Source organism: Ruditapes philippinarum, unplaced genomic scaffold (assembly GCF_026571515.1).
Source record: "Ruditapes philippinarum isolate M1 unplaced genomic scaffold, ASM2657151v2 ctg178_1_1_1_1, whole genome shotgun sequence".
In the NCBI taxonomy this organism is placed as follows: Eukaryota; Metazoa; Mollusca; class Bivalvia; order Venerida; family Veneridae; genus Ruditapes; species Ruditapes philippinarum.
Genome location: NW_026857426.1, coordinates 129,775 through 149,385, shown reverse-complemented (window position 1 = coordinate 149,385; position 19,611 = coordinate 129,775). Strand labels below are relative to the sequence as shown.

At 32.0% G+C, this 19,611-nt stretch overlaps 1 protein-coding gene across 2 annotated transcripts; it reads right to left on the bottom strand.

Annotated features, from left to right (window-relative positions):
• Positions 1-4,331: 4,331 nt before the first annotated feature.
• LOC132749694 (1,5-anhydro-D-fructose reductase-like) lies at positions 4,332-18,962 on the bottom strand. 2 transcript variants are annotated; one of them, XM_060739550.1, is made up of 10 exons: positions 18,779-18,961; positions 14,180-14,347; positions 11,032-11,148; positions 10,693-10,773; positions 8,908-9,024; positions 8,574-8,680; positions 8,091-8,172; positions 5,852-5,935; positions 5,483-5,565; positions 4,332-5,098 (listed from the first exon to the last, which is right to left on the bottom strand). In XM_060739550.1, the coding sequence occupies exons 1-10, from the start codon at positions 18,863-18,865 to the stop codon at positions 5,056-5,058; spliced, it is 969 nt and encodes a 322-aa protein (XP_060595533.1). In that variant the 5' UTR covers positions 18,866-18,961; the 3' UTR covers positions 4,332-5,055. The 2 variants fall into 2 exon arrangements, with proteins under 2 accessions (XP_060595533.1, XP_060595534.1); XM_060739551.1 differs by lacking the exon at positions 10,693-10,773 and having other exon boundaries at positions 18,779-18,962.
• Between the last annotated feature and the right edge of the window lie 649 nt (positions 18,963-19,611).

Genomic DNA, 19,611 nt, shown 5'->3' with positions numbered 1-19,611 from the left:
ACAAAATACTGGGCAATTAAAATAGTAAACTATTAAAAGAAATTCTATAAAAATCTGGAAACAAAGTGATCCCTCGGAAGCATTAATCACAACAAAATATCAAGAGAATTGCAGACTCGGTTTGGTTGAGTCTGTACATGAGGGATAATGAATACGTGCAACATCCCTCACGCCTCCTAGCACCGGCTTGAGCGGTACTCAATTCTCAACACTTAATAGTGCTGGCATCAATGACCCCGAAGGACCAGAAAAATATAACAGCACTGAATTGAAGTACGGGGCAACTTTTTACAGCTGCCATACAGAACTTGACACCTGTTGTTGTGAAGTATAAAAATCTGTCATTTAACAATATTAAAGGTCATTTAACTTAATTAACAACATTACACACTCGCATTATTTTCAAGATCCAGTCATTTTCTTCCATATACTATTTTGCTTCTATGCATGTATTTAAATGTATGTTCTGTAGAATTTCTTAACATAAGAAATGTTAATTATAACATTAAAATATGATAAACAAGATCATCAAGGAAGTATAATATATGATAACCAAGATCAACAAGGAAAGGCGGCGTTCAATGAACGCAGCCTCCACCCGACCAACTCTTTTATTTTATTAAAACTATAAGTTTTTATGTCACGATAAATTAATATATTCAGGCATTTTTCATAATATAGTATGTTTAGCTATTCAATATTATTTATCACTTTAGCTTTGATCCACATATGATTGCCCGTTTTGCAATTGAAGTGGTGTGGTGAAAGTGCTCGGATTAAGTGGTAAATTCTGATAATTTGAAAATGATCGTAATGCCAGTAACTGTTGGATCTCGCCAAATGATGGTTTCTTCCGAGCTGCCACAGCTTTCAGGAATTTAAAGTTATGGAATCTCGCCCTGGTTATATCATCCTCTCCTGGCTCCTTGCGATATTTAAGAGCTGACAGCATCAGAAATTTATATTTGTCAAGGAGGTAGCATCTTGACATCCATGGAGCAACTTCTCCGTAAAAAAAGCCTCTAAAGTCATGGTCATCATCTCCACGGTAAGTAAGCGTTTGTCTGGCGTCATGTTAAAAATCAAGAATTAAGATCAACAAGGCAAAGGCAACGTTTAACACATCCTTTAGGCGGCCATTGTACCACCTGACCATTTCCTAAATTTATCTCCTCGAGTGTGTTAGGTCCCCATTGACGTCGTGCTGGCGGACATAGAGGCATGGCACCTTTCTTCAGAATATCAATTGCTGTTTCAATATCATTTAGCTCTTCTGACTCCTCTATTTGTTTTTTTTTTGCACTTTTTCTATTACTTCGACCTTTTCTTTATCTTTAACTGTTTCTGTTACCTGAACTCTTCTCTTTTCACTACTTAGCTTTCCTGATTGTTTTACCTGCTTATCAGGATATTCATTGATTCGTTGTTATTATTATTTGTGTCCTTTATTTTCCTCCATATGTTGTCTTCCCTTTTTTTTATTCCCATAGTCACCTTTTTCATTTACAATCACTTCTCCTCCATCAATTACACTTACTTTTTCTTTTGTCGGTTTAGCAAATTTTACTTTCTGCTTTTCATTTTTGTAATTTGTCTTTCTCTTTTCTTGTGTTTTGTTTTGATATCCTATCTGATTTCATCTTTCATGATTTTCTGTGCTAAAAATTCACTTACAAATTCCAGTTCATCTTCAAGCGGGTTTCTTTATCTTTAGTTTTATCACCTTTATCATCATTAATTGCCCTTTCATCTCTTGCTTTATTTACCTCTTTTACCTGTTCCTTTGTATCACCTATTTCTACCCGTTTACAAATCTCTGCCGCATTACCGATTCTTGCTTCTTGCTCTAGTTTCCCATCATAACCAACCTTTACATTCTGAACCATCCCCTTCTCTACCATACTCATACTGTCAACACTTATTTCTTCCATTAACTTCTCTTTACTCATCAACATTTCTTTCACCAACACTCGTTTCACTTTATTATTTCCCTGTTTCTGTTTTCACTGTCACACTTCTACGTTTACTCTCTTCATATGCTTTTTTCCCAACTTTGTCTTGACCCTCTTTCACTATCAGCCGCCTTACATCATTTTTTTAGAACCTAGTTACTACCACGTTTACATCCTCATTTCTGTCTACTTTCTCATGCTCAGCTTCTCTCATTATTTGGAATGTTTGATATGTTCATTAGTCGCCGGTTTCTATCGGCGACTATTTTTGTAACAGTTTAATATTATACCTATGGTAGGAGGCCTTAAAATCTGAAAATAAAAACATACCAATTACTGAACAATTAAAGACCACAATTGTTTTTCGGTAATCTCAAAAATTCAAACATACAATAACGTTGCACAATGAAATGAAATATTCAAAAATTGACATCTTAAACAGCAACATTACAATTTTTATCAAATGAATTAATGATGTATCCCTATGGATAAGTCATTGAATTTAGGGATACTTTTACTTTTTTCAAAGTGTCAAGCGTTGCTATTTTATGATAAATAATTTATCATGCATGATATTTGAAATGACACTTGAATTATCTGGTTGTTTATATCTTATGAGACCTATTCTTTATTATCATTCTATTTATTATAAACAGTTTCTCCCTGTTCTTTTGTAAGAATCACGTGACTATTGTATCATACTTTGGGGACCTTTCTGTTGAAAATGTGACAGAGATAAATCGTATACATATACATGCACAATGCGTTAACTGGAGCGCAGGTATTAGTTACCCGCACTCCAGAGCATGCCCATTGATTGGTTCATTTTGTCCGGGGTTTACATATTGTGACGACAGAGAAAGGGATAGCGATGGAAATATCATATTCAGATGCTCGTTCATTGGTTACTTTTTTGTGGGGTTTCATATTGTGGTATCAGGGAACGTAATTTTATGTTTGACTATGATACAAACGAGAAAGAACATCGAAACACGAGGCTATCTGATTTGTACGAGGGGCGTATATTGATTTCAACTAAATTATATATTTTTTCGATAGCGCATAAGAATATTTTTTTATGCAGACACCACTTTTACAGTAGAATTGAATTGTTTTATGCAATAATTAAGCATATATATTTTCATAGTCACTTTGCAAATATTCGATGACTGGTAATTATTTGTCAGTATAATTATCGGATTCTGAAGTAAACCATACGGACGTCAATGTATGGTACAACGGTATATGTATAAAGTAGAATTACAAGTAGAATTACCAGCATATCACTTGCCTAAGGTTTGTAAAGCCCTTACAAGCCTCGATGACAAGGTGTTAGATTTTCAGTTAGTTTCAAATTGAAGACTGTAGGTTCGATAAAGTGATTTTTTATGTTGTCTTTTATGATTTGTTTTTTGTATTTTGCAAAACTTTACCATTATGTGGTATGCCTGCAAATCACAATGTATTTAAAGTCGTGCACATAGCAATAAACATTTTTCAAAATTATGAAATAAAAAAGGTGCTAGAAATGAAACACACGATTTATCAACTTATGTTTCATATAGTTATAAGATATAATGAAACTTAATTTATGAAAACTACAAACAGGTTTTGTCTAGGATTCGAATTTGCGCCTAATAGGTCACAACTTCGCCATATTTACCACTAGGCCATCGAGCAGTATTAATTGATATATAATTATATTTACAATAAAATCTTTAACATTAATCATAATAAGTTACTGAAACTAACAAAATACCTCCCGAAATTTAATAAGTCTCAGGTCAATATTGCCAAACAATACTTGCTTATTTACTAATGATAACAGTATCTTGACAATATTGCTAATCAAATTTGCTTTAAAAATATGATGTTTTGTAATGAATAAACATTACTCAACTTATTGTTCCTCTTTTCTTTATACATGAACCATTAAACTGATATTTTCTTATATTTATGATAATCCAACCATATTTCTATCCGGCGACTTGATGCCTCTACTTGTGTTTATTGGATCAGTTTAAATATACCATCCCCTAATTTCATGACAGGGCATAATCTCGGCGGACGAATCTTGGTAATATGGTATAAATGTAAAAATTTTCCCAGGTGTAAATTTGCCCAATGTCATAGAAAAAAGTTACAAAGGTGCATCGAACGGATATTCAGGGTGACTTTTCAACCTGAAACCGTGGATTATTTATTATATTATTTATTTTTTCCCAAGTTTTATGTGTTGATATTTTAATATGAATTGATTTTACTATTTGTAATTATTATGGTAATATTTTAATGTTTGGATATTTTCATCACAAGTTGGCAACTCGAACAAACTGTTCTTATTTCACATCAGGTTTAAAATGATTAAAAGAAACTCACTAACATTCTATTTTCTTTATTTTACATATGCAACAGATAAAAAAGCATATTAATTTTTCTTATATGATAGAATCAATATTCCCTTCAAATTACTTTCACTTTTAACATAATGCCATTGGTTTTGGATTCAACTTATCATCTACTAATGACCACAAACTGCACTTCAGAATATTTAGAAAAAAAACAACAAAATTCCTACGTTTTGGCAAGAGTTTTGCACGCAATTCATCCTTTAATTATGGTACTCGTGTGAACTAAGTTTATCGCAAAACTCACCATACATGCTGAAGTGTAAAACCGGACACGAACAATAACAGCACTTACAAATAAGTGAAAAATATTAAATGTTTAAATCTCATAACTTTGATGAATTTATAATGAAATCGATTAATGTATAGCAGCTGCAACAAAGACACAAAGCTTTATCCTGCTAAGACATTTGCCTTTGAATCGTTTGTTTTGAACTATAACATTATAAACCAACTTAAGGTGGTCATTTGAACCAACATATTTTGAAATCATAATATATGCTGATGTTTATCATTGACACGCAGTTATTTATTGCACATATACACATAAAAGCTGCTCACATTACAATATAATACCCCTCTTTTCATGGCAGAGCAAAAAGATAAAGATCTTAACCTCGGCCGGCGAATCTTCGTTATTGTATAAATTCAGAAGTTTTTCCAGCAGTAAATTTGCCCAATGCCATAAACGAAGTTTACAAAGGTGCGTCGAACGGATATTCCGGGTGATGTTTCAACCTGAAACCGTGGATGAAATAAAAAAATTAAATATTTGAACATCAAGAAACTTTCTGTTTATGAATGATATTTTAGAGTTTCTGCTTACTCCACTTTTTATAAATACGTACTTATAAAATCGTAAGAAAATATTATAGCGGGAGACGCCTATCTTTTCTCAAAGTATGTATGGATGATATGCATGTAGAAATACATGTAATAGATTGTTGCGTCAACTATATTTGCTAAACGATAATGCATTATACGAAACATTTTAATGCACTTTTCTCCCTACTTCTACTCTCTTTTTTTAATAAAATATGACACTTGTACTTTGATTATGAAAATTTATTATTACTATAACAGGGCAGTTGCTAAATTGTATAGGTACACATTGTAACATACCTTATCTCGTTGTAAAGTCTTTTGTTTTTATTTAAAGATTTTATCGACTGCATTTCTTTTTCTGTCAACTCGAAGTCAAACACCTGGAACGATTTTTAAATGGTTAGAACTGTTGGCAATTCAAATGGTTGTTATAAACATCTGATTTTACTTCATCTATCTATAAATCCCTTCAAATATGTAAAAATATTTTTAATATTTCTTGTACCGAATCCATAAGACAACTGAAACAAAGCAAAACAAAGACTAAATTCATCAAACATTATATGCGCAAGTCAACATCACTATGAACAAGACGTAGGCCATGTTCGATAAATTGTGTCCGCCCATTATGTACAGAGATCTAAAACAAAAATAAAATATACTTGCATTTATATTTTCTTTGATTCTAGATGGAGTGACACTTTTGGGAATCACGGAGGTTCCATACTGTATGAGAAACCGAAGAATAATCTGTGAAAAAAGAAAACTTAAGTTTATATTAGCACACCCCTTATCATAACTGTATATTTTTCAGGAATAAAATGAGCCACTCTGTGTACAGGAAAACGCCATTCAAACATTAAGCATCATTTTTACGTTATATCTTAATAGAAATGTTCACTCTAGTCTGTTAAATTCCTTGTCAGTAATATCTTATTTCTTTAAAGTGACATTTGTAAGTGTAAATGGTAAATGAACAGAGAAAAGTCAAAACAAATGTTTGCAATGTTCTTAATTTAAAATATCCTACGTCGCACGCGTAATTAATATATCATGTAAAACACAGTAATATCTACGAGGAATGTTCAAAAGAACATTATATTTTTATTTTCAAATATTACAAAAACACGAAGAAATGGCGGTAATTGTGTAGATATGCATGCTTAACATTGATTCCATGTTCATTACAATCTGTTCACATTAGCTGTGTTTATAGCTCGTTATGCATTGCCTACTCGTATACTGTAAGACAAAGACGGTTGAAATACGGTCTTACATTAAACTCGTTGTATCCTTGACATATGGTGTAAAGGCATTTTTGATGAAATCTGTTCTATATATAGACAAAATGAAATGTGTGTAAAGGCATTTTTGATAAAGTCTGTTCTATATATTGACAAAATGAAATGTCTTTCCTATCAGTAATTCGTTTGTTTAATTAATTTAAATGTAGGATAATTTCGATTACAGATGCTTCCCATAGCCGTTGATCTAAAACAGCAATGTGTGTCATGCTAAAGTGGAAGAAATTGTTAAAATGATGCAAGATATAGCACAAGGCTTATAGCTTGGGTCGTTGGCATCTCATTATTTGAACGTGGAAAGATCTGTGCTAGATGGGTCACCAATTTTCTGAAAAAAGCTGTTGCTTGAACAGTATCTAAATTACAATTCACGGGTCTTTTGCAAATATCGTCACTGTCGACGAATTATTGTTCATTTTTAGGAGCAAAAACGAAAACACCGAAACAAGATTTGGGCTACAAAGTCTGGCAAAAGATCATGCATTGCAAAACTGAACCATCAGTGTAAAAATAGTTATGTATGCCATATTCTTTACAAATCTGGGCCCCGCCATTTAGGTTGCTGGTTATGAAGGCAAATCTGTTAGATTCTAATGTATTTAATTTCATCAGCTTTTCGAAAAGTAAACAAATACTTTCGGAAACAAACGCCAGCAAAATGTTAGGCCAATTACAGATTGCTGCACGACAACCTGTCATCGCACAAAGTCTCTATAGTGCAAGACTGTAAAGCAAAAAAAAGTCGTTGTGCTTCCCCGTCCTCTGCATTCACTTGACCTTGCCCCTTGTAACTTCTTTTTGTTTCAAAAGCTAAAAGAATACCTATCAGGTCGAACAACACATGGGTTATGCAATATTTCCATATTTGAACAAAACGTGGGATTCAATTTCAAGTCTGTCGCTCATTTCCTGTTTACCGACTTAGCTAAATTTTCGACATTAATGGTCAATGGTAGAAAATTTTCGTAACAGTTTTGGTACATCTTTTGAAATATATAATTCTGCTTAAAGTGAAATGATACGTAATGGAAAGTTTGTAATACCATTAATATTTATGTTGATAGTATTTATTATCATAGATGACAACAAAGTATCGAGAATTTATACATGGATGTTGTTGATAAATGCGTAATACATGCTCCGATATAATATGTCTATGTATAGCAAATAATAAATTGTTCTAAAACAAACTATTATTCTACCTCAAATGAGGCCAATCAAATCTTTTAGAAGATTTTCAACATTTTTAAAGCATATTTTATAAGAATAACCAAATACACGTAATACATTCCTATTGTTCTATCCGTATTTGAGAACCTTATGAAAATATGCCTTTGTAGACCAATATATTTTAACTTTACAACGAAAAAATGAGACAAATAAAAATTATTATCAAGACGAATTTTACATACAGATAGTATGATAATGAAATCAATATTTAAAGCCAAACAAAAATGTAACTTTGGAATAGTATTTTATTTATTAAATATCTGCATTTACTTAAAGGTATATTAACTGTAAATAAATCAAATATAAGGATTTTGACTGTCACATCTGTCAATACGTTTTACCAATATAATGCATTTATATTTAACGTTTACCTGTGCTACAGATTTCCCTTTTTCTTTGGACATTTCCATGAGAACAGGGTCTTCAAGAGGACCTTTTTCTCCCGCTAATCTCCTGAAAAAATAAGAGAGGCAAAGAAAGAATTTCATACCATATACATCAAGCCTGGTGACAGAATTTCTTAACGAAAGCTACCATGGATGTTGAATGATATGTATAACAAAGGAAAGAGAGAGAGAGAGAAAATAATGTCCGATCGCATAATTTGCGGTCAATTGTAGACAGTCGAATGCCCGATTCCGCTTGAACCAAAGCGAGGAGAAGTCAATGTCATATTTCATTACCGGTATATCGAAATGAACTGTCTTCTTGAGGAATGTTGTGTCAGATTATACAGATTATAGATTATAGAATAAAGATGATTTGGTATTTCTTAATGTTAGTTGACATATTGCATGCACAATGATTTTAAACAAATCTGTTAACATTAAGTCGGTATTATTATGTTATCTTACACTGGATGTGTAGGGCTACCTAATGGGCAATACGATGTCACAGTCATTCCTCTGCCTATACAAAACTTAACCAATCGCTCGTTGAGGAAATAAGGTGTGACCTCAATCTGAAAATAGAAGTCAATTACATACTATCTTATCGAAGGATATATTCTAAAATCAATTTTGTATTATTAAAGATTTTTGCAGGTTTGCTTTGCTTTAAAAATCTAGAGAGATAGACATAAAAATAATATGTAACATGGAAACCGTAAAGAATATACAAAACTACCAGTTTGGAACTAGCCAAGCAATAAAAAAATCAGATAATATATATGATATTCTTTTTTCTGACCTGAATGTTGGACGGCTTTATGGTGCAGCAGTCAAATATTATTTTCGTTTGATCAATGGTGAAGTTTGACAATCCAATATTCTTTGTTAATCCTAACTGATGACATCTTTCCATCTCCTATAAAAATTTTATATAGATGATATTTGTTTGTTTGTGTGTAAGATGAAATTGTTTTCCATCGAGTGAGCTTTAAAACAGTATTCTCTAGAGTGGCGTAGCCGTGTGTTTAAAATTCATGAGATGAAATAAACTTACATCTTACACAACAAACAAACAAATTTTCTTTTTATCTTATGCTTAAAAACAAGTTTAAATGAAATTTCCTCAATATTAATTGTATATTAAAATATGTTTTCCCCACTGGTAGCCTCATTTTTAGTCGAATTTCTCATAAATACCAAATGTCTTCAGCTGAAAAATAAGTTCGACAATTAACATTAAATGGCGATGACATTTATTTTATTCTAAAAACAATGAATAATCGCTTGTTTTAATAACAAAAACAAACAATTCTAGTAGAAGAAAAAGTCACACCATCCGACCTTATTTCCGTTACTTATGGCGAATTTATATTAGACCAGGCTTTCAGTAAATTATATAAGCGACCGCCATTTTTAAAAGTTGTGTATTTCACGGGAGGAAAATAATTGTTTGATTCTGAGGAATATCATTTGGATTAGTTAGTCATACATCTTTTTATATGAAAGAAAACTTATTTAAAGATGGTTACATACATGACAGATGTGTAAACATTAAAAAAAAACACCGCTAAACATGAAATTGTTGAAAGGCTGTTTTACGAACGCTGGGTTGTTAACTTATTCTTCGGGCTACTTTTCAAGTTTTCATAAGGCAGTTATTGCTCGTCAGGAACAAATTTGCATGTAGAAGGAAGTGTATTTTTCAGACTGTAAAGATGAAACAAAAAAAATAGAGACGGTATTTGGTGATTGTTTATTTGAATAAATTGAAATAAGTTTCTTTATTACTTTTGAAATTTCAGTTATTTATCAATTTTTAGCTTTGCTTTTCTCTAAACACCCCCGACAATGTCAAAATTGTCAGCAAAAATAAAATTGAGGTACCGCATGAGAAAAATCTTTAAAAAGTGACAAGTCTCGTCATTGAAAATTGTGAAATTATATTTTGATAAATTTCACTGTGAAATTATCAAATATAATTTTCTTGGATAAATCAGCAATCCACCCAAAAGCATAAATTATTTTTTCAATTCACATCAAACTGCTTTCTTAACATCGTCTGTCTTGTTGGTCTTTGTTCTCATTTTCTATTAAGTTCATATGACAAAAAAAAAAAAAAAGAAAAAAAAAAAAAAAAAAAACACGAAAAGAAGAGGCACTGATGTGGAACATTAACAGGTTCTTATGGTAAATTGCTCCTGTATGGTAACACACGTAGACTGAGTTTCATAACGTCTTCTAAATAAGCATACGATGTCTTTTTTACGATTCATGTCGTAGAGGCGTCATATAACGTTTGAATAAATTCAACAAAGTTGCTAGCAAAAATAAATTTAAACGATTTGTTAAAACAAATATGTAACCTACATATGAAAAATATTGCTAAATATATTTTTAAAACATAAGAGGAATCCCAGGATATATGTTTATTTTTTAATTTTTCAAATGAATCGAAATTCGTTGAAAGATTGGCAATAACATACGCACTAGCGGTTTAAATTATGTATCTTCGTATGAAGGTAATACCTGAGGATGAAACGTTACAAAATGTGAACAGGAAAAAATGTAAGATAGATGTCTTTACTTTCCAAACATCCTCTAGTGGGTAGCATTCATAATCTTTCGTGTCTGTTGACAAGGCTAATTCTCCGCTGAAACCCTGGTCCTTATTTGGAAAGGAAATGAAAAAACATCAAACAAATACCTGGCTTAATCAATTCTTTACGTGAAGAAAATTTGTATTCATCTTGTATCTAAAACTAATTACAAAAATTTCTCCAAAATGGAATTTGTTTACTTTTATCTATACATGAATTTACAGATATTTTACATTTATTACAGTTTTCAAAATTCCTCTATAAACAAACTGTCCAATCCAACTGTTATCAATTATTTATATCAATTAACTTATATATTCACGAACCCTTTGTCCCGTTGGATAATGCATTAGAAACATGTCGACATAGTTTGTCCGTAGTTGGTTCAACGACTCCTTCAATTCTCCCAATACGAGTTTCGGGTTGTGATGCGTATTCCATAACTGTAATAGAAGTATTGATAAAGCTTCTTCAACACTGTGCTCTGTATAAAAATGAGAAAATAAAAAAAAATTATACTGTCTGCTACGACCACTTAATGTCAACCTGCTTGATATGTATAATTCTTTCACAGAAAAAAACAAACATATTATTTCAAATACTTCTTTACTTTATTTGTAGGTTATATTTATGTTTCTTTCCTCTACTAGAATCAGTCAAGGTGATATTTTATCACTAACAGAATAGAGTAATCTATAAAAAAATATAGTTTCAATGCTGAATTATAATGAACAAGTTAAACAAAATAATATCATTAATAAAAAATTCATACAACGAGTCCAATGAGTTAATGAACAACGTACACGAATATTGTTCTGGGAGACAGCTCTGTCGTGAAGGAGGTAGTCATGTCGTAAAGGAGATAGCATTATGGTTACGTACAAAATGTCTGATTGTTTGTGTATATTTTATTCATTATATTTATTTCGGCACAAAAATTTAATAAAAACAATATTATGCTAATGTAATTACTATACATTTATATCATGACGTAATTTGCATAATAAAACATTAACAGCGTTTAAATTGTTATCGACTCATATTTTTTTAACTGTACACAACTTTTTCTTTGTATATGTGATAAACAGGATACTAAAGTATCTATACTTGTGTAGTTTTAAATGAAGTATTGAACCTGCACTCATTTAATATCATTTTAGTTTATACATAATTATACAATCACTTTTTCCAAGTTACAATAAAAATTTAACTAAAAAATACATGATAAGATTTTATCTTTTTGTATAGAACTTACAAAACATAAGCACAGTAAATATTTGCCCCTTTCAGATGACTACATTTACATCGAGTATATCAAGACACGAGTAGTTTTTGCTATACACCGAATATCAAAATTCATAATGTAATACATGTATATACGATTTTGTATTTTAAGATACGACGAAATTCAAAAGTCATATCGAAATTCTCACGAATGATTTTGTAAAATAAACATTGTCATGTAAATACTTTTCATGATGTTTAAAGTGTAATGTTTCAGCAACCGTATCTTAAGTTTCATGTACAATAAAGGTATTAGTTCATTTTCTTATGTGGTGGTAGTTTCACTCATAGAATTGCACATTTCTGCATTACTTTTTTCACAAAGCCTGCGTTATTTGCACCACACTGCGTTACTGGATATTCAAGGTGTTTAACAGAAAAAAGGACTAGCTGGAATCAATGAAGATACTAGCACTGGCTACTAACTTGGCATTTTAGATAGAGAAAAAAAATCTTCTCAGAAACCATTAAAAACAAGTACATCAAAAGCGCAACTTTTACAATATATATTTCTGTTTCATTTCTCATAATTATACCCGTTGTATCAACATCCTAAGATCTTTTTCACCGAAAACCTTTTACATTCTTTGGCCATATCATTTTTGTCCCATTTAAAGCCATAGAGCTGAGCTATCTCCTTAGCGACATGACTACCTCCTTAACGACAGAGCTGTTTCCAAGAACAAATATCCTATATTTTCTTAATTAACTAATGTTTTGATATGATTTTAATCTTATTTCATTTCAAGACCTTATATCCTTATATCTTCTTGAAACATATTTGTTTTCAATCTGAATCGCTGTTTAGATGAAAATTGGACGAAAAATAATTTGTTACATGAAGAAAGGGTCTATTTCAACGCTGACTTCGCTAACTGGGAAACGCCGCCACAACTAAATTTCAAACACAATTGTAACAACTGTACGTTTTCTGGAAACCTTAATCAAATCTATTTGTCATATCATTCTTTGCTGTAGAGCATGTAGAGTTTACAAAATACATAAAAAAATGAAAACACTTGACACTTGATTTTAGCGATATGCACTAGTTCGAAAGTAGCGATAGAGCGATTTACTGTATACCTCAGAAAGGGGTAGCTCTATTTTTTACCAGGCGTGTTAAAGTAGTCAAAATGTCTTGCATTTATCGTCTTATTTCAGTTTACTGTTGTTCCTTAAAAGACGAATGTCAGACAAAATCCCCTTCGGACAAAATTCCCTTCATCAATATTTGTATGTCTGGACATAATCCCCTCCATAAGTGGATATAATCCTCCCCTTCATGTGTGAAATTTTGAAGTTCTATAAAATTGCTACCTAGGACAAAATCCTCCTCGGATGAATTTTCGGTATGAGAGCGACATACTGCATTATGCTGTGTGGTGATTGCCTAATCAAATATATTTATTTGTTATGCAGTTGATAATTTACCACAATTATAATGAACACTGCTTAACTAATTTTATGTTTTTAATGATAATTTGGTTGATAATTGACCTGAACAAATATAAAAATTTGTCTTGTCAAGCTTATAAAATCATGAAGGTTAACTTGACATATTATTATAAATAAAAAAAACAAGAACAAAAGTTCATTTTTCATAAATTTTGATAGAGCTAATAATACATTATTAATAAATTTTTATGGAGCATAACAAAACATCCGAAACCTATGAAACAAAGGGATTTTGTCCGGGTAGGTAAGGGGATTTTGTCCAGCCTTGCAAAAACATGAAGGTGATTATGTCCACCCATGGAGGGGTTTTTGTCCAGGAAACGTCATTGCGCATTAAGAAAAGGACAACCGAAAGATAATTAATTGGCTTTGCTACATGCCTAGGTGAGTTAGAAAAATAGAAGACTGAGTAATCTTAACTCTCGGGCAACTGATTATACCATAAACTCGACTTTGTAACCGCCTAGTGAACACAACTGCGAATGTTTCTAAATTCAAAATTTATCCATTTTCATGTTTAAATGTTGAATTCTGCTTAAGCCGGTGTTTTAAGGCGTGGACGGTAGTTTGGACTTTACAATACAGTCCATGAACAGTCTCAATCAAACCGAGCCTGCAACATTTTCAATTTTGCCGTTTTGGACTTTCTTTAAGGATTCCCATTTTCTTTATTTACTCGAAAAAGGCCAGCCTCAGGTTTGTGTTGATTCTCATGCAACTTAAAATTAATCAAACCTTTGTAGTAATGAAAACATCTTCCCGCTCAATGACACCTTCATTTATTTTCTTCTCCAACATTCTACCAACTACTCCTTGCGTTCCATACACCCATGCGCAATCGAAATGGCGATATCCAGCATCAATGGCAAGACCTACAGCGGATTCCATTTCATCTGGGCTTCCCTTAAAAAAAGAAAATAAATCGAAATATACCTGATCGTCTTTATTTACAATTGTAACGTAAATATAATCTTTAGATTTGACTAAATTTTACATAAGCACTATGTAAATGGCACTTTACATGATATTAATTCATGTTGTTGATATTTCTTTTCTTTGAATATTTGTTTATGAATCATTTGGATATATATTGATTAACGTGACTTTCATTGAGTGTGGAAAAATGAAACATGAGAGAAAGATAAAACTTAAATCTATGTTCACATTTGCATTGTTAGCCTGTATATACATGTAATTTTCGTCGAATATAGCCCAGAAGGGAGTTTTATCCATCGTGCTTTAACAGATTAAGCTCCCCGATAGCTTTTTAGTTATTTATTCTGTAGTTTCGAAAAACGGCTACGTAAAAATTAATTGCAAGATACTGGTTAATTAAAAATTATTTTTATTTAAGCATTACTAAGACAAAGAAAAACAATTAAAAAAGCTATGTAATTTAAAACAAGATAAAATGTTCAGGCATAAAAAGTAAAAATTATTTCGAATGTACATGACTGTATGCTATTTGTGTCGGTGAAAAAGGCACCCTCATAACATATATTACAATATATAAATATAAATCCTTGATCACGCCTATATATTTAAGCTGGTAAAGTGATATTTTCAGCATCATACTTATATCTAGTTCATACTTTGCTTATCAAATATTTAAAAAAAAAACAAACAGAAAACAAAAGTTGTGAACACGTTCACAGAAATTCGTTATTAACTGAATTACGTATTTTTTACAGTGCCAGTTGGTAGTCATTCTGGAGTATCAAATCAGTAAGACATGACAAAAAAGTCTCTAGGATGATCCATTACCCAATTCGGACCATACATATTTTGACAACTAACAAAAGTGACGTAATCTGATGTAATGTTATAACTTTAAAATATGCACCCTATTAATTTATGATATCACAACCAAGTGCTGCCTATGTACCATGTTAATTAAGATATAACGGCCCAGTGGCGCTTATATACACATTTATTTATTTATGAAATAAGTTACCGGGAAATAATATAGGGGCGGAAAATAAGGTATAGGTGGCAACAATTCTTTATTCTGCGTAGGCTGCAACAGGTCTCGTATGTAAGTAAAATGGAAATAATAAAGAATTACCTGTAAAAAAAATGTGAAGCGAGGTTTTTAGGCCACCATATTGTCTGTACGCGTAACCGTAAAAGTCACGTGATTCCCTAACGTGATATCTACTACGGATTAAGATGTTCCTTTTACCACATTGATCATAGCTTTTGCAGAGCGGTGGGTCTATCGCAGCGGCGATGAAGTATTTGTAGCAGAAGCGGTGTCTAAAACATGGCCGTTTGCTGTTGTCGGAATGTTTATGACTGAATTTTACTTGGTGTTCTAACGTTTTACTGAAAACATCCCCACATATGCACTCTTCCATCTTATTACACACACACAGCGTAATTCATTGCCATTTATGCAAGCACATTTTTACAGTACCAGTTTTGCCTAATTTTAGTAATAACACGATCAAATGTGTACAAAACGACCCTAAATACACCAAAATCACACCAAATGTATCATACTTGCATAAAACAACCATATGTTAGAACTTTAAGAAATTGTTTTTGCCTTTTCAAAATGGATTACAAAGCAGACGGCGGTGGATTCGATTGCAACGCAGTGCTGTGGGCCCAATAACATTAATGTCTATTTTGAGGGTTTAACTTGACATAACGCAGTTCTTTTTATAGAGTACAACCCTTTTCTTTCTTTGACATCAGAGAAACGTGTTTACTTTGGGTTTAAAATAATATAATTAAGAAATTATATCGGTCTGAGCGGTGTTTATCGGCTATACAACTCCGGTTTGGAGTTTTGATGCGTCGGAACTGACCACGAAGGCCGTAGGCCGAGTGGTTAACTAATTCGCATCAAAACGATGCAATGATAAATTACAAATGGTCAATCCAGAAGAAAATATTAAAATAGAGCGCACGGAATTGGTCAGTATAAGAAAAACAAAATACACCCAATAGTTGCAAAATTCAAAGATCCTGATCTCAAATCAATAATCAAACAGAAAGTGTTTGAAAAAGGGATACACTTTGTCATGGCGTAAGTAATCAGTACCCTAAAGCGATTAAGAACGGCGACTGTTAAACCCTTATCTTAAGATGGCACGGGATGCTTGCTTGAGAGCGAACTTATATTTGGATAAACTGTATATTGGGAAAAGACTTTACACAATTAATAATCTGCCGATAACGGACATAGATAAACTGGACGCAATTTCGGATAGATCTTCCGTCGCAGTATACCGCAATGAAACGCATGGCACGACGTATCAGAAATAAGATGCATTATGGAAACAATCAAATATTACACTATGGAATGGTCAGGGATTATCTTCAAAATTAAATGACAATGACTTTTTAGAGTTTATTTCGTAATTTGATCTCATTTTGTTAACAGAAACCTGGACGTCAAAAATCTCGAATCTTAAGATTAACGGTTATGACCATTTTTATTGTCCTAGACCTAAAGGTAATTAACGATCAAAGCGCAACAGTGGGGGTATTGTAATATATTTTTTAAAGGTAATTATCACATTGAATTGAGAAGGAACTGTATGGGTTAATTAGATAGGGAGTTTTTAGGTTATGTATAGATACGATATCTGCATTTGTTATTTTTCACCAGAAGAATCTAACGTTGTATAAATCACGGAATTTATGTTTGCTTGAGATTGACTTATTTGACCAATTGAATAGTGATGTAATATGTTTAATGATAGTCAATTTGGTATTCAACAGGGACGGTCAACCACTGATGCAATTTTTATGCTTCATTCTTTTATCAAAAGGTCTTAAACAAAATGAAAAAAATATATTGTATATTTATAGATTAAGAAAAAGCTTTTGATACAGTCAAAAGAGACTTACTTTGGATGAAATTGATAGATTGCGGTATAAGTCGAAACTTTTAAATATTATAAAGTCAATATATGCATCTGTACAATCTTGTCTAAAAGTAAATACAAAATTAACCGATTTTTTATGTTAAAAACACGTTTCTCTGATGTTGAAGAAAGAAAAAGGGTTTAACTCCTTTAAAAACTGTCTAGTTAAATGTCTAGTTAAACACTCAAAATAGACATTAATGTTATCGGGCCAACCGCACTGCGTTGCAGTCGAATCCACCGCCGCCTGCGTTGTAATCCATTTTTTGTCAATTCTTTTATATAAAGTCATTAACAATTTCCAAAAATTCTTAGTTTTAAAATATGTTTGTTTTGTGCCAGTATGGTACAAACGATGTGATTCTGGTGTATTTAGGTGTGTTTTGTAAACACACATTTGATCATTGATCGTGTTATTACCAAAATACAGAAGTTTTTTCATAAATGGCAACGAATTGCTTTGTGTGTAATAAATCGGAGGAGTACATATGTGGGCATCAGTCCCACGAGGTGTTTCCAGTAAAACGTTAAAACACAAAGTAAAATTCATTAATTTACCGACAACAGCAAACGACCATATTTTATCCACCGCTTCTGCGACGAATACTCCATCGACGCTTCGATGGACCCACCACTTTTGCGAAAGCTATGGTCAGTGTGTTTACGTGAAGTGAAACAATTGTGTTGAATTTCAGTATAAAGATTTTCAACTTTTTTACTTTTTTCTCTTTAAACTTTACAGACAGTGCGGTAATTTGTCAGGTAAGCTATACCAAAAGGTAAATGCGCTGTACTTTGATTTGCATACGCTTATTTGAAACGAAAGAGTCTCTCAGCTTTGATCCAACGTTTTTAAATCGGCTCGTGCTCTTTTGGTACATGAATCACATTTTTAACACGTGTGTTAAACTGATTTGGCCTATAACTGTATGTCTGTTGTACAATGAATGATAACGTTTATAGCATGAAGTATTACACATAGCAACAAACCACGAAATAATTCGAAATAAGTATGCAAGCGCATAGAAGTTGTTAGCAAGTGTGAGATACATATCCAATATTTCTTTTTATATAGCAATAAAACAATGCTCTAGGACAAAATATTATTATTCATCAGATAGATGTTCATTCTAAATCACTCAAAACTTTATCAACATTTATTTTTTAAGCAATACTTTATTAGGATAATTAAAGTATACATTTCTATTGTTTTGTGAAGATTTGAATTGATTATGGAAAATGTGCCTATTGTCGACCTATACACTTTAAACACTACCACAAAGATCAGAGTTGTGGAAATTGGGATCACAAATCACACAGCACAAACATATTCTTCACATTTGCTGTAAAGAATATGGAATATCATTGATGCAGTTTCTTTCTTTACATTGTTTTGTCAAAATTCTAACAACATAGGCAAATCAGAAACCAATATATTAACAAATGTTTTACATACATGTTTTCCGAAGAATGTGAAAGTTCCGAGGCCAACAGATGGCATTATTCCAGATCCAAGCGTTAACTGTCTTGAATGTAAATCCATTATACTAAGTTATTTATGTACGTAATATGTATAGGATAAGCGCGTAAGCATCTATGAGCTTGTATGATTCTCATGCTATCAAATGTATAACCTGTGCAGTATCATGCAGATGATTGCAAGTGCTGAATACACATTAAAGTGACTTGTTCGGATATCGCTTCTGTGCTTATTGTGATTCTTATAATTCTAAAGAGATTTGTTCGGATATCGTCTCCATTGTTTATCGAGATTCTGACAATCCTAAAGCTACTTGTTCGAATATCGGCTTTATTTGTTAATCGACGTTTTTGCAATCATTACGCTATTTGTTTGAATATCGGCTTCTTTGTTTATCAAGATTCTTACAATCCTAAAGCTACTCTATCTTGTTTGAATATCGGCTTATTTGTTTCTCGGGCTTTTACAGTCCTGAAGCTACTTGTTCGAATATTGGATTCTTTGTTAATCTAGATTCTTACAGTTCTAAAGCTACTCTTGTTCGAATATCGATTTCTTCTAACAATCCTTAAGCGACTTGCTTGAATATATCGTTCGAATATTGTCATCTTCATTTAAATTTCGATGCTCAAATTTGATATTAGAAATTATTGATAGATTCAAATTCGTTGTGAACCAAAGCAGACTATCAATAAATGCAATCTGCTTATTGAGAGCTATACATGTATATAAATCTAAAATTAATGTCCAATTAGACGCGGAATGACAAAATCTAAAATGAAGTACATTCCATTTTTTAGAATAAAAAC